General features: G+C 32.5%; 1 protein-coding gene across 1 annotated transcript; it reads left to right on the top strand.

Annotated features, from left to right (window-relative positions):
- Positions 1 to 8,216: 8,216 nt before the first annotated feature.
- Positions 8,217 to 11,301, top strand: LOC140805776 (glyceraldehyde-3-phosphate dehydrogenase, cytosolic-like). Its single transcript, XM_073162081.1, has 12 exons — positions 8,217 to 8,312; positions 8,425 to 8,448; positions 8,536 to 8,636; positions 9,007 to 9,122; positions 9,215 to 9,314; positions 9,700 to 9,846; positions 9,936 to 9,996; positions 10,072 to 10,169; positions 10,300 to 10,442; positions 10,564 to 10,647; positions 10,787 to 10,876; positions 10,992 to 11,301. Exons 1-12 carry the CDS (start codon positions 8,309 to 8,311, stop codon positions 11,035 to 11,037), a joined length of 1,014 nt encoding a protein of 337 aa, XP_073018182.1. The 5' UTR covers positions 8,217 to 8,308; the 3' UTR covers positions 11,038 to 11,301.
- Positions 11,302 to 14,926: the final 3,625 nt, after the last annotated feature.

The following is a 14,926-nucleotide window of genomic DNA, read 5'->3' as shown; positions in this document are numbered from 1 at the left end:
TGTGAGATTGGTCAACTTTAAAGATATAGACATAAAAAGTAATATTTTTTCATGGATAACTCAAATAAGGTATATGTCTCACAAAATACGACCCGTGAGATCGTCTCACACAAATTTTTGTCAGTGATCATAAACCTTGCAAATAACAAAGAGTATCCCAAAAAACCACCTCTTAACCTTTTTTTTTGGGTATTATGGTAAATTACTTTTCAAAAATTATTCTACATGGATTTCATGACCATTTGTAGAATGATTAATTAATAAATTTCGCCTGCCCTTTCACAAACTAGTTCTCGCTTTTAGGTTATTCTTTTGGATTATGATCAGTGATCTAATTACTATTATATTAGACTATAATTTGGAAGAGTTTTTTTTATAATTTCAAAATTTTTTTTTTTTAATGAGACTTTAAAATAATTTATGGGGAAAAAAATCCTCACCAAATTGACAATGTTGTGAAAAAAAATTCGTTCATGTCAAAGCAATTATTAGTACTTAAATTAGTTCAACATTTAATTAATGTTATTCAAGTTGACAACGAATCGGATGCTTCGTGCTTGACGCACAAACGCATGCCTCTTGTAAGTCGATGTTGTCATAAAACACACTCATTGTAATAATAATTTAGTAAATAAAAAACACTTTAAAAATTGAAAATTAATTTTTATTGTATAATAAATAATATTATTATTTGGAAGAGCATCTTTAGATTATTTTTGTGAAAAAGGCAAAAAGTACTCTGAATCTTTCCTCTTTGTTTTATTTGTAATAAATTACTGGGCACATGCGTTATGACATCATTAATAAAATAATCTAACTCTTCGGGGAAAAAAAACTTATCAAAATTTAAATGACTACACAACCTCTTAAGTAATCGAACTAGTTTGAGTTCGTTTGTTAATCATATCAAATCAAGTTCGAGCTTGATTAAGAACTCGAAAATTCAATCAAATCAAGCTCAAGCTTGAGGATATTCGATTCGTGAGCTCGCATATATGGAAGTTCAATTTAAATTCTCACTCGTGTGTTTAGTCCGTGCTGATGATTTATAGAAGATATATCCAACATAGACAAAGAAAATGAAGTTCAATCAACATATAGGAACATCGATAACCTGTCACATGATATATGAATATAAAGATAATGGAACATATGTCCATTTTCAAATTTCTTTATGCTTTAACATTTGTTAAAAAGCGGGGAGATTGGCATTTCCATGCTGCAGTCTGCACGCACCTAATCATAACAAATGAATATATATGGTAGTTGTAGTTCATCGATTAACATCAATAGAATGCATTGATGGTAATAATATATTGTCATACCTAGAGGTGAGCAAGATTTCGGTTAAACCGAATTAACCGATCAAACCGAGTCAATTCGGAAATTCGGTTCGGTTATTTCGGAAATTCGGTTTTCAAATTAAAAAAATTCGGTTATATCGGTTAATTCGGTTCGGTTATGGTTTTCAAAATTTTGAAATCACCTAAATATTTCGGTTCGGTTCGGTTCGGTTATGACTAATTTGGTTCGGTCGGTAACCGAATTAACCGAATACTCACCCCTAGTCATACCTATTCTATCTTTCTTTTAGTTCAAAATAATATGCATTAATAGTGGGGGTTCTGAACCGTAATATCATTGTTATATCTTATTTACAATAGCGAAAATATGTACAATCATTGACTTTACAAAAATAACATAATTCAACAAAAAGTCATGGTCTTGTTAAACAAACATTTTTATTCTCAACTCCCATCCTTTTCAAAGTTTTATAATCATGTATATGAAATTTACAATAAATAGAATGAAAATAAAGGTTAAGTCTTTGAGAACTTATTGAAAGAATAAATTGGGTTCATATATAGTTACCAAATCAAACGATAATATATCAATGTACTAATTCAATGTAAGATGATATATGTCAATAATAACATATTTATATGGATATATCTTATCAAGTGAAATACAATGAATGTTCGGGAATCTGAAATAAATATCGTAAGATAAAGAGGTGGTTCTCACCAACATTCTGTGTAGCACTTTTCCCCACGTACTCAAGAAGCATCCGTACGAGCCAATATGAATTAATATTTCCGAACCGAAGTCAAGTTGTTCGGATAACCATATACCAGTATTTAAACTCGTTATTTATTGGACTCACATTTCCAGGTTGAAGCCATGTTGTCCAGTGGACTAGCAGCCCGGTATACAGACCGATGTCCAGACTCAATTCATTCAGTTATTCATTCATTCTATCATTCAATCATTAATAGCCGGTCGGTTACCAGTCAAGAACCAACAAATCCAGAAATCCAATATGAAGTACTATGACTAATCGATTAAGAAATGCACAATATGATGCAATACATAAATAAATTAGTAGTTATGAAACTTTACTGTAAATTCCAAGTTAAATGCCTAATTCTATTATTGAAAAAATCTGGTAAGAGAGCACTCTTTATCAAGATAGATAAAAGACTGTAAAGAAAAAGATTCTTTTTGTAACACTTAAATATATAGTTCATAAAAATGATGATTTCGTCCAATTTGATCTCAATTGATTCCTCGTACTGATCCTTTGAGTCGTAAAAGGCAAGAATGACATGATTTGAACCCATGACATTTTGTACCCAAAACAAACGCGCTACCAAACTGCGTCACATCCCTTCAATTGTTCTATATTGTCATTGTAGAGAATTCCTGTCTTTTTTCCATATCCAGAGTTCTTGCAATGAGAAACACAAATTTCTGCTCATCTCGTCTTTTTAGTTTCATTTAACATATAATAATAATAATAATAATAAAAGAAAACTTTATGAATCATTGTACATTTCAATTTGAATCAGGGATTTCGTGTACAACTAAGTGACACTTAACTACATATACATCTGATATATATGTATTATCTTTATATTATGTATTACAATAAATAAAAAGGAGGTTTTCAATGCGATTTCTAAAAACATATCTCTTCGTGGCCCCAGTACTAAGTACGCTATGGTTCGGGGCTTTAGCAAGTCTATTGATAGAGATTAATAGTTTTTTTCTGGATGCGTTGACATTCCCTTTTTTTCTTTCTAGTTATTGACATCGAAATGAGTGAAGAAGATTGTAGATAATATCAAATATATGACACTAATCCTTACCCCTCTTTTTTTTTTCTCTATTTTCCATTTATTTCATATTTTTAGAATAAAAGACGAAACAGAAAGAATAAATGTGTATTCAACGTAGGGATGAGAAAAAATACCGAAATACCGAAAAAATACCGAACTTACCGAAAAAATCGGTATACCGAAAATTTCGGTATGGTATGATACCGTACCAAAATTTCAGTATCGGTACGGAATATTTTTTTTCGGTATTTCGGTATCGGTATATACCGAAATATCGAAAATAATTTATTATTATTTTTTTTAAATATAAGTTCGGTATAACGAAAACCGACAAAAATTTCGGTGTCGGTACAGTACCGGTATTAACTTTTTTCATACCGAATGTGCGGTATACCGAATTTCTGTATCGGTCTACGGTACCGTACCCACCCTTATTTTCGGTACGGTACGGTGTACCGTACCCACCCCTAATTCAACGTCTGTGAGACTCGGGTTTAGGTTCGAATTAAATAAATTAATAGAGGAACATGGGTGGGGTAGAGTTGAAAATGCGGGTCTAGGATAAAAATACACGATCTTTAACTGCAATACCGTGTTGAGATTAAAATATAGCTTCACATAATCTTACATCTTTTTTACTACAGCTTTTGATTTATTATTATTTAAATTAAATTTATTTTTCTTTTAATATTGGATTTCAAGTTAGTAACTTCTTTTTTTTTTTTTCCTTCTTTCTTTTTTCTTCCTTTCGAATGAAAAAAAATTAAATCTACACATAGTAGATTACTTTTTCATCTTTATTTCAATCTCAAGCAGATATAATTTCCTATAAATATAATTGAGTTATTTTACATTTGTTAGGATTGGTGGAAGGCGTTGAAAGCTTAAAAATCAATTTTTTTTACAAAACTTGTACATAATAATTTTATGTAGTTTTAAAAATTCATATTAATTAAAATACACGTCCAAAAATCACCAAACTTTGCAGGAATGCCTACAAATATTACAGAAATAGTCGGCAATAGGAAACTGCATGATTCTCGTCGACACGCACCACCTTGCCGGCCAGTGGCCAAGCTCCAGCCTCCACGTGTGGTGGTAAATTTTAAAGAAGATGCATCTTATAATTTCCTACAACTATCATGTTGATTTTTTTTTTTTCCAAAATACAGAATGTATAGATAACAGATTTGGGAAAACAAGAATGAATGTCAAACTTGTTTCGAACAAAAAAAAAAAAAAAAAAAACAACACTTTTGTCAACGGTTAGGATAATTGGTATGTATAAAATATTTTGAACACTTTTTATTCTTAAAAAAAATCGTTCAAGAAGCAGGGATAAATCGAGCTTGAAGTGGCTACTTGAATCACAAGTTTTTTGGAATTTTTTCAGAAACTGTTTTTCGTAATTCTTGATTTTCTGGCTAAAATCGGTCGCTGATATTAATACACCCTATACACTTTGGTTTTTGGATAGACATGGGGTGTTGTGTAAATTTTTCGAATTTTTTGGAGATGAATTGCTAATTTTTCCTAGTTTTCTTTTATTTTTGACTATTTTTGTTTCCCCTTCAAACTCACTATTTTATAGCTAAAAACCCACGAAATTTGGTCATTTAATCTGATGAAAATTTTCAAATAAGACCTATTTATAGCAAAAAATTGGAATGAGTGAGTCAGTATGTTCTAACAAGTGTCAAGTTCATCCCTTGAAACACACGTAAGTCTCATTTTTTGACACATGCAAAAGTCCAAGGCAAAAATTTGTGTGAGACGGTCTCACGGGTCTTATTTGTGAGACGGATATCTTATTTGGGTCACCCATGAAAAAATATCACTTTTTATGCTAAGAATATTACTTTTTGTTGTGAATATGAGTAGGGTTGACCCGTCTCACGGATTATTATCCGTGAGACGGTCTCACATGAGACTCACTCAAAGTCCAAAACTTGGAAAATATTACCATTTGAATTAATTAATATTTTATTATGGAAGTGTTCACCTAAATTGGTGGAACATATTAACCGTTGAATTTAATAATTAATAGACCATTTGAATTAAGTATTATTTTATTAAGTTTTATTTATTTAAGTTATATTATTTTGGAAGTATATTTTATGCGTTTTTAATATTCAATATACATTATTAATTTTTTTTTGTAGAATAAAAAATTATTAATATTATTTATATACATTTTTATTTATTTCATTCAAATTCTTTTAGCTATTAAGTAAATTAATGTGTATGTAAATAATTTATCTATGTCAAACTTCGTGCTAGAATAAATATTTTTATTGATTTATTTATTATTATCATTATCATTATTATTAATTTAAATTTATTAATTAAATTTTAATAAAATACCTTAAAATTTTTGGAGTGATTTAAATAGTACTAAGATAGTGTTTGCAACCTTTTAAAAAATAACTATTATTATTTTTTACCAATTTTAAAAAAATATAATAATCACTTTATTTTAGATTGTATAGGCACTCTTAATAGATGTATATTTGTAAAGTAATAATGATCACTATTGCTCACCTAATGTCAATTATTTTCAAACTTTAATAAGCTAAATTTTTGAATATTTATGATATTCTTACAACCATTTATTTATATCGAAGTTAAACATTATCATATGTTTAGAATTAATTTAATTTTTTAAACGAGAATATCATGAATAAAAAGAAGTCAAATAACATTAAAAATATATAAAATTAATAAAAAAATAGTAGTTGATGAAACCCATCTTGAAGAATATTTGGTTATTATTTTATTTTCTAAAAAAATGTAAAACTTGTTTAGTTTCCACTGGGTAGTTTATAGGCAAACATTTTATCAAATAGGATTAAACCAGTTTCAAATTGTGGAGTAATGGAATCGGACCGATCCTACACGATATCACTGTTAGCCAATAATAGTAGTTCTAAAAAGAGAAATAAAATATTATATAAATTTTTGAAAATACAGAAATCTGAACATAAATTAATAAACAATATCGTGAGAAAATATAGGAAGTAAAACTAAAACAGTAGACCAAACTGATGCTTGTAAAGCCAAGTGAAAGGTCACATCTAAATAGATCTAAAGATAATTTATTCGAAAATAAAAATTTAGGAAAATAGCAGGTGAACCTTGGCGGGAATTTTGCCTTGATTGGTGTCCGACATTCGACGCCGCTTAAGTCGTACTCGAATGCTTGCACACAAGTCAAGCTTCTGCAAGCGTGTGCGAGAAAATCTCTTGATCAATAATTTTTACGCTTTCACAAAGTGTGATATAATATAACTTCACTCATGTTAATATTATTTTTCAATACGAAACATTTTACATTCCATGCTTATCATCCACTTATCAAAGTTATAAGATGCTTAAGCAATTTCTTTACAAATTGGAAAAAGCTCGATAAACAAAAATACAAAGTCCAACAATCACGATATCAGATTAATCGATTCTTAATTTATCTGATTCTGATGATAACTCATATTCGACAAACAAATTTTTTTTTTTTGAGAATACAAGTATGATATTGTTTCAGATTACAAATATATAATATAACTGCCCATGCTACTTGAACGTCGACCTGAGACTTCAACCTTAACTATTAGTCTCACATTCAATTCTCGTTGATTGGGGGTATTTTTCTTAATTTATTTAGATAGATTTAGTTTTTTTTTTTTTTGTATTTTCTTTGCTCGAGATAAGTCTCGGATCAACGCTCAAGACCTCACCGATAATTTTTTTGGATGATACCTCATCGACATATTCACCGATAATTGAATTGAAAAATTCATATACATACATATATATAATATGATAAGTTTGGGACGAGAAACATGTTGTCCACTTGTGGCGAGAGTCAATTTGTATCTGCCCCACAATGGCTACCCAATAAGAGACACGAAATCCCGTGATCTCCATAAAATATAGTAATTTTTTATTTATTTATTATTTATTTTGATAACAATATGTGCTCGGTTCTTCAATGGGTTCGTATAATACCAGCCTGACCACGGACCCATCTAATAATAAATATAATACTTGGTCCTTGGACATACTTAAATTTCTTATTTAAAAATTAATTTAAACACAAAATTATATGATTTTATGTATATTTTTGTTTTTTAAATACATATAATTTTGTACTCGACAGATGATACGATGATTTGAATATGGATAAAATTTACACGAGATTAAAAGAAAGTCTGTTTTTTTATTTAAAATATATATATAATTTTTGAAAGAGGATCAATTTGAATTGACAAAAACTTGTGAGACTGTCTCATGGTCGTATTTTGTGAGACGAATATCTTATTTGAGTTATCCATAAAAAAATATTAATTTTTATGCTAAGAGTATTATTTTTTATTGTGAATATCGATAGGGTTTACTTGTTTGACAGATAAAGTTTCGTGAAACGGTCTCATAAGAGTCATTCGAAATTGGGCAAAATTTATATAAAATTAAAAAAAAAGTTTTTTTCCCTTCAATATATCATTTCCTTAATAAACAATATCTGACATGATTACTTTAAATTTGGATAATTTTTTTATAAGATTTAAAAAAAGTTGTGTTTGACGCTAAATTTACGATAATAGATTTTTTTATTGAATAACAAATGTTGAATAAAAACAGAGTAAATTTTGATATTGAATAAAAAAGCGGATTATGACATCAAGTTTGTTCGTATATATCATTGATGGATAGAACATTTAACACCAAAATCTCATATGTGAGATGAGATTTCAAGTTAGAATGCTGATTTTAATAAATTCTCTCTCAAGCCAAAAAGAAATTATTATTCTTAATTTCACTACTATCTATTGTAATTTTATTTCTAATTATCTAATTTAGGCTTTATCAATGAATTAATTAAAAAAATTATTAAATTAATAACTAATATTAATTTAATAATTAATAAATAAATTAAAAAATATTTGAAATGCTTGTGTGGATTAAAAAATATACACATGGGATTCAGATTTTACACACACCTTCCACAAACCAAATCATCCCCACCGTACAATCGTACAGCCAATAAACACATTAGTTATTCAATCCAACGCTCCCAATTCAATCCATTTTTATATATAAACCCCCCAAATGACACACCTTCGTGGCACTCAATACGCACTCCTTTTCAGACACGAAACCCTATTTTCCTGCATTTCCGATTCTCTCTCTAGAAGATGGGTATCGATTTCACTTTCAATGATTTTATCGTAGTTATTTCTTCGTTTTTTTGCTTCAATATGATGGATCTGCAGTTTAATTTTTACTTTTCTGTTTTTTTTTTCATGTGCAGCCAAGATTAAGATTGGAATCAATGGTACTGGATCTGATTTTTGATTTTGTGTTTTTCATTAAAGTGATTTTTTCTCTGGTTATTGATGGAAGAGTATTGTTGCTGTTTTAGGGTTTGGAAGAATCGGCCGGTTGGTGGCCAGAGTGGCTCTTCAGAGAGACGATGTTGAGCTTGTTGCTGTCAACGATCCCTTTATTACCATTGACTACATGGTATTTTTATTTGAATTTTCTTATCATTTTTTTTTTCTTTCGCTGGATCTGATTCGACAGTGGAGGAGGGATTATTTTTGTTTGATAATTAGTATGTGACAGTATTTGCGTGCCTCTATGCTTGGAGTAGCTGGAAACTTTTACTTTGATGTTAGAAATGTTAGAACCGTTGATGCTTCTTGTTATGTCATTTGTGTTGAGGCTCAAGGCTGTGTGTAGAGTTGTGAAAATGGGGTGGTTGGAAGAGTTCGTTAGGAAAGGAGTTGTGTTCTTTTTGCGTTGTTTCTGAGTTGATATTCTCAAACGTGGGCTTTCTGGATGTGGGGCTTGTTTGAACTTTGTTACATGTGAAATCTTTGTGTTACTGCAGACCTATATGTTCAAGTATGATAGTGTTCATGGACAATGGAAGCACAACGAGATCACTGTTAAGGATGAGAAAACCCTTCTCTTTGGGGGGAAGCCTGTTGCAGTATATGGCATTAAGTACGCTCATTCGTTTTTGTGTATATTTGGTTGATGATTATTTATGTTTTGTATAGACTGGTAATTGAAATTTTAATTTGGTGATTTTGAAGGAACCCTGAGGAGATTCCTTGGGCTGACAGTGGTGCGGAGTATGTTGTGGAGTCAACTGGAGTATTCACCGACAAGGACAAGGCTGCGGCCCATTTAAAGGTATGGGATTCTTTGATAGACATCACCGCCGTCTCCATTAGTTTTTGTGTTTGCCATTCTTGAAGCCACTGTGTTGTATGTTGGTTCCTTATATTATCCTCCTCCAATTTTTTTCGTTCGTTCGGGTTGATGTATATGGATATGATGGTGTAAAGGATAAGGATGTGACCGTCCCTTGCAAATTGGTAGAAGATGTAAAAACATGTATCCGAGAAATTGCCTTCTATGTTTTAATCAATATTCACGTACTTCCAAAATCTGAGCATGCGTGATGAATCTTTTTGAGAGTTTATTGGCAGAACATTTTTCCCGGCAACTTCAGTGTAAATGCCTTAACTTGTTGTACCCTGCTAGTGATGTCTCCTGTAATTTTGTGTTTCACCAGGGGGGTGCAAAGAAAGTTGTTATTTCCGCTCCAAGCAAAGATGCACCCATGTTTGTTGTTGGTGTCAATGAGAAGGAATACACACCGGATCTCAATATTGTTTCCAATGCTAGCTGCACCACAAACTGTCTTGCTCCTTTGGCCAAGGTTTGTTGACTCTGTTTTTTGGCGTGTTTTCATGTTTCTATTTTGAAATGTCTACCATGTTTTACATTTTGTGCTAAATGAACCTGCAGGTTATCAATGATAGGTTTGGTATTGTAGAAGGACTTATGACCACCGTCCACGCAATTACAGGTTGGTTTAATAAATTGTTTTCTTTCAATTTTCAATATGTCTCTCGCTGCTGATGGTGCTTTGACTTTCACTTAGCCACTCAAAAGACTGTTGATGGACCATCTGCAAAGGACTGGAGGGGTGGGAGAGCTGCTTCTTTCAACATCATTCCCAGCAGCACTGGAGCAGCAAAGGTATATAGCCTTTGGCCATACTTGTGCAGTTGTGCTATGTTCTTACTTTGGATGAATAGAAAGTGGTTATTCTCCGCTCATAAAGCTATTAATACCTCCTTTGCTATTTTTTGTTTTTAATTATTATAAGGCTGTCGGCAAAGTTCTTCCTGCTCTCAACGGGAAATTGACTGGTATGTCTTTCCGTGTCCCAACTGTTGATGTCTCTGTGGTTGATCTAACCGTGAGGTTGGAGAAAAAGGCTACATATGAGCAAATCAAGACAGCTATTAAGTAAGAACATCAACTTTATTAAGCGTATGCATTTATAGGCTTTCCTGCTCATAATATTGTATTTTTTCTTGAGTGTGTTGCCATTGGCCTGTTTTAATAATTGTGCCTGTGACTTTGTTAGGGAGGAGTCCGAGGGGAATTTGAAAGGGATCTTGGGCTACACTGATGAGCATGTTGTATCGACTGACTTTGTGGGTGACAGCAGGTTGGCTTCGAAGTCACATACGCGGACTATCAATCTACCATTTTGAATGTTGTGGACTCGCTGTTGCTGTGACCAAATAGTTAAATATATCTGGATTTGCTTTTAGAATCTAATAACATCGGCAACTGTTGAATTGCAGGTCAAGTATCTTTGATGCTCAAGCAGGGATTGCATTGAACGAAAATTTTGTCAAGCTCGTCTCTTGGTATGACAACGAATGGGGTTACAGGTAACTCTAATTCACCCTTTTGCAGTGGTTCACATAGGGAATCTATGTATTCAAACAATCTCTGAGTAGCTTTTGCCAATTTTGCGTGGCTGATTGGTTTCCTCTTTTCCTGCAGCACACGGGTGGTCGATTTGATCAGGCACATTGCGTCTGTTAAGTAATTCCAATTTCTCTGGAGTACTCATCGTGGTGGCACATTTGCTAGGGGTGGTACCATGTCATTCTAGTTTTAATAAAATGAGCTCTGCTCGCAACAGTTATTCTCAACTAGTGCACCTGCTTGGTTTTTACCTCTCATGTTTTGAAGAATTTTGTGGTGATCATAGATTGGTCCTGATGTGTAATAATGTTAAAATACTCGTATTTTCCTCCTCCATTGTACGTGCTTCTTCTATGATATAAAATTGTTCTCCACTTTGTGCGTAGTGAGATTCTGTGACCCTTTATGGTCCGAAAGGGTGACGATAATATCGCTGTATTAGTTTGGACGGATGCTGCAGTGCATCAAGTTTTATGTCATTGTCACTTTTCCATTGTGTGTTGCTCTCGTGATATGCATTTATCAACGGGCAGCTGTCGAGTGTCTTTTTGAAGATCACATTTTTTTTATAAAGTCGCGGTCTTACTTTCTGACAACCTTGGGTAAGGGGGCAAATGAGTATTTATTAATATTGGTGTAACGTTTCAAAATTTTGACAGTTAACGTGAAACATATGTACGGAAGTTATTATTATTTTTATATATTTTAATTAAATGATTTTAATTGCATGAATTAAATATGATGTGCATGTTTACATATTTAAAATGTATTTTTTTACAAGGATGTATAAAATCGTATTTTAAAAGTTATTCGAAATGAGTGTTGAAAAAAGAAAAATATTTTTATTAAATAATTGTTCTTAATAATTTAAAATAAGGTTTGTTTTATGATGTTTTTAAGAATAAAGAATTTTGAGGTGATTTTATACGATCAGTTGTAATTTTTAACGGTATTATATTTTCAACGAAAATAGAAACTTTTTGAGAAATCGGATAATAATTTCACAAAATTTCCTAAACAAAATATTTTAAATAATAACTACTAGGTTTAATAGGCCTATTATACTTGACTAATGGACTCAAGTTTATACCATGAGTTTTAACTAGGAATAAAAAGCTAATGACCCTCCCCAACTACGGCACAACTCACGTCCCCTCGCCCCCAAAACAAACTAGGACTCTTCCTAGCAAAACACACACACACACACACCACACGGATTTTGAAAGGAAAGCCATGAAAAGCTTGAGGAAAAATTCAGCAAGGTTCTCTCTGTCGACGTCCCTCGAATCACCAAAACGTTTTCGTGCGTAATGTATGCAAAGACATGTCTTAATCTCTTTTTTCTCATCTTTTACACCATATATTTTCGTTTTTATGGCTATACATGCACAAAACTAGTGTTCTCATCTTTTAAAACTCTTCCTAATGATGCATCAAGGGGCTGTCATGGTAGAGGAACTTGAAGGGATGTTTTTCCAGATGTTTAAGGGTCCATAGATGCATGTTAAAGGGGCTGGACAGTAGGGGTGCCATTATGAACACAAATAATAGTCCTAGGGCTAAGGAGTCTTTGGCTAGGAGTCCTTGTTGTTTACGGTTTCTAGCTACTGTTAGAGCATGACTAGGAGACCTAAGAGGGCTGCTTGAGGGTCCTAAGATGGCTGCACGAGAGTTGGCTCGAAGGGCAAGGGGGATCGCATGATGTGAGGGAGCCGTGAGCATGTTAGTAGACGAGTTGAGGGGCTGGGCTTCTAGGGCTTCTAGGCTCGGTCTAGGAGGGTCCAGCAGAGTCCATAGGGGTTGAGTCATGGTCCTAGACGGCTCAAGGGGAGGCTGGTGCGAAGCCTAGGGAAGTATCGCAAAAAAGAGGTCATGCTTGGCTTTCTTGTTGTAGGCGAAGGGCTGGTCATGTTAGGGTTGGTTAGGCTCGGTCCAGTAGGGTCTATTTGGGTCCAGTAGAGTCATAGGAGGGTGGTCTAGGGTCTGGTCATGGAGAAGAGGGGTTAGGGCCGAAGGTGCCAAGGAAAGAAGCATATGGTTTTCGAAAATAAGGGCTGAATTCAGTAGGAGTCATAGACTTGATCGAGGTTCTTAATTGGCTTGAATATGGTTTAGTTAGGTGTTATTAAGCTTTGGTTCAAGTTTGGTAAAGTTTCGAGTCAATACAAGTCAAAATCAGGATGTACGTGTAAGCTTTAAAAACGATTTGGGAAACTAGTCGAGGGGCATAAGTTTACGTCCAAGGAATATTTATGGAAGTCTTATAAGGTTATATGTTAAGTTTGGAATGATTTGGGACGTCATTTCGAGGTCTAAGGATAAATACGAAAAGTTATGCTTCTAGGGGTAAAACGATCATTTTACACCTGTATAATGTTAGACGTCCTGGCAGTGTCCTGAATGCTGTAAAATATGTTAATACGTTTATTTCAAATGTTTATGGAATTTTATGATGAAACATTAATGCTAAAAGATATGTTGCACGATTGGTTTAAAAGAAAAATGATGTATATATGCATGAGTTTTTATAAGTGATGGAAATATGAAAAATTGAAGGAGGTGAATTGATTGTGACTAATAAGATGATACGGTGATATGATTGGAGATATCGTGAGGGAAAAGGCCCAAAGAGAGCCCGTTTACAGGAAAAGGCTTAGAGGGAGCCCGACGATTGTATTTCTATTGACATGATATGATTGGCCAATGCTCAGTTGATGAGTGAGAGTGTTGCTGATGTCCCCGCCGCCCAGTACTGTAGATACACGTAGATGGATTAATCGACCTATCGCTAATACAAAAGTCACAATTGAAAATCTGAATTCAACAAAAAGATAAACGTGTATGTGTATGTGTATGATGAAAGGAAAAAATATGATATGTTATGTTTATGATGAAAAGAAAAATGTTTAAGTTTATTCATGTTCATGAAATGTTATTTTAAGTAAAAAAAAATTCATTGTTGTATGTGATTGTATATGTATTACTTGCTATCAAGATTATGGTTTGCCGAGTCATTAGACTCACTAAGTGTGACATATGCAGTGAGCATGATATTAATGTAGAGGGAAGTCTTGATGGTTGATCTTTTTGGACTGAAAGTGCATATAACCCGAGGACCAGCGCTTGTTATCCGAATTTATGTTTATGATTTATGCTAATGATTTAAGTTACTTTTAAGATTTTAATGTCTATGATGCTTTGAGTGGTTTTGAGAGGATTTAAAGAATTTATGCTTTATGTTGGCCCCTGGTGTTCGAGAACTTTATCGGGCTGCCTATTTTAAACACGATTTTAGGCCGTTCGGTGAGACGAATATTATAATACTTTTAACATTTTTTTTAATATTTGAATTGGTTAAACTGGGAAATAAACATAGAGAATAGAAATAAAATTTTAACTTAAAACCGATTAATCGTGGTTTAATTTTTTGTACATTTTTTAATCATTTATTATCGGATCGTATTTTTGAGTGGACCAATATTTTCCATCGACAAGCATTGGGTCAATCTTTCGAATAATAATACTCCAACGCAAATTTAAATCGAATGCCGACGATGGAACCTACTGTTTCATAATTTAACGTAATCCTATGATTCTCAAATAACATGACTAACTTGGACTTCTAGTCCAAACTCGATCTTTTCAAACCCAAAAGTATTTGGATAAAAGATATTTAAATAAAAAATAAATTGAATATGTAAATCAAATTAATTGTCGTTTTATTGAAGTTCTGACTTGTATGGAATTCAATTTCATTCTTTGCAATTTTTGAGACCATTTTTTTGTTTTTATTGATTTTAATACATATATCAATTATCCTGAATCAGATGAGATTCAACAAATCACTTCATTAAATGCAAGTCATTCAACTAGAGATGTACATGTGATATGAGACGAGTCATGGGATTATTTTATGATATTTCTCTTCTTAGTCTAATGTTAGTCATTGGATCATCAACATTGAGATTCATAAAATATAATGATAATGGAACACGGAGAGAAATACTCAT

Source organism: Primulina eburnea, chromosome 11, assembly GCF_022965805.1.
Source record: "Primulina eburnea isolate SZY01 chromosome 11, ASM2296580v1, whole genome shotgun sequence".
NCBI classification, from domain to species: Eukaryota; Viridiplantae; Streptophyta; class Magnoliopsida; order Lamiales; family Gesneriaceae; genus Primulina; species Primulina eburnea.
This window is presented reverse-complemented; position numbering and strand designations above follow the sequence as displayed.

Coding starts and splice junctions, on each gene's coding strand:
- LOC140805776 (XM_073162081.1), top strand. Junction 9,847..9,935: donor GTCTTGCTCCTTTGGCCAAG/GTTTGTTGACTC, acceptor ATGAACCTGCAG/GTTATCAATGATAGGTTTGG. Junction 10,648..10,786: donor GACTTTGTGGGTGACAGCAG/GTTGGCTTCGAA, acceptor GTTGAATTGCAG/GTCAAGTATCTTTGATGCTC.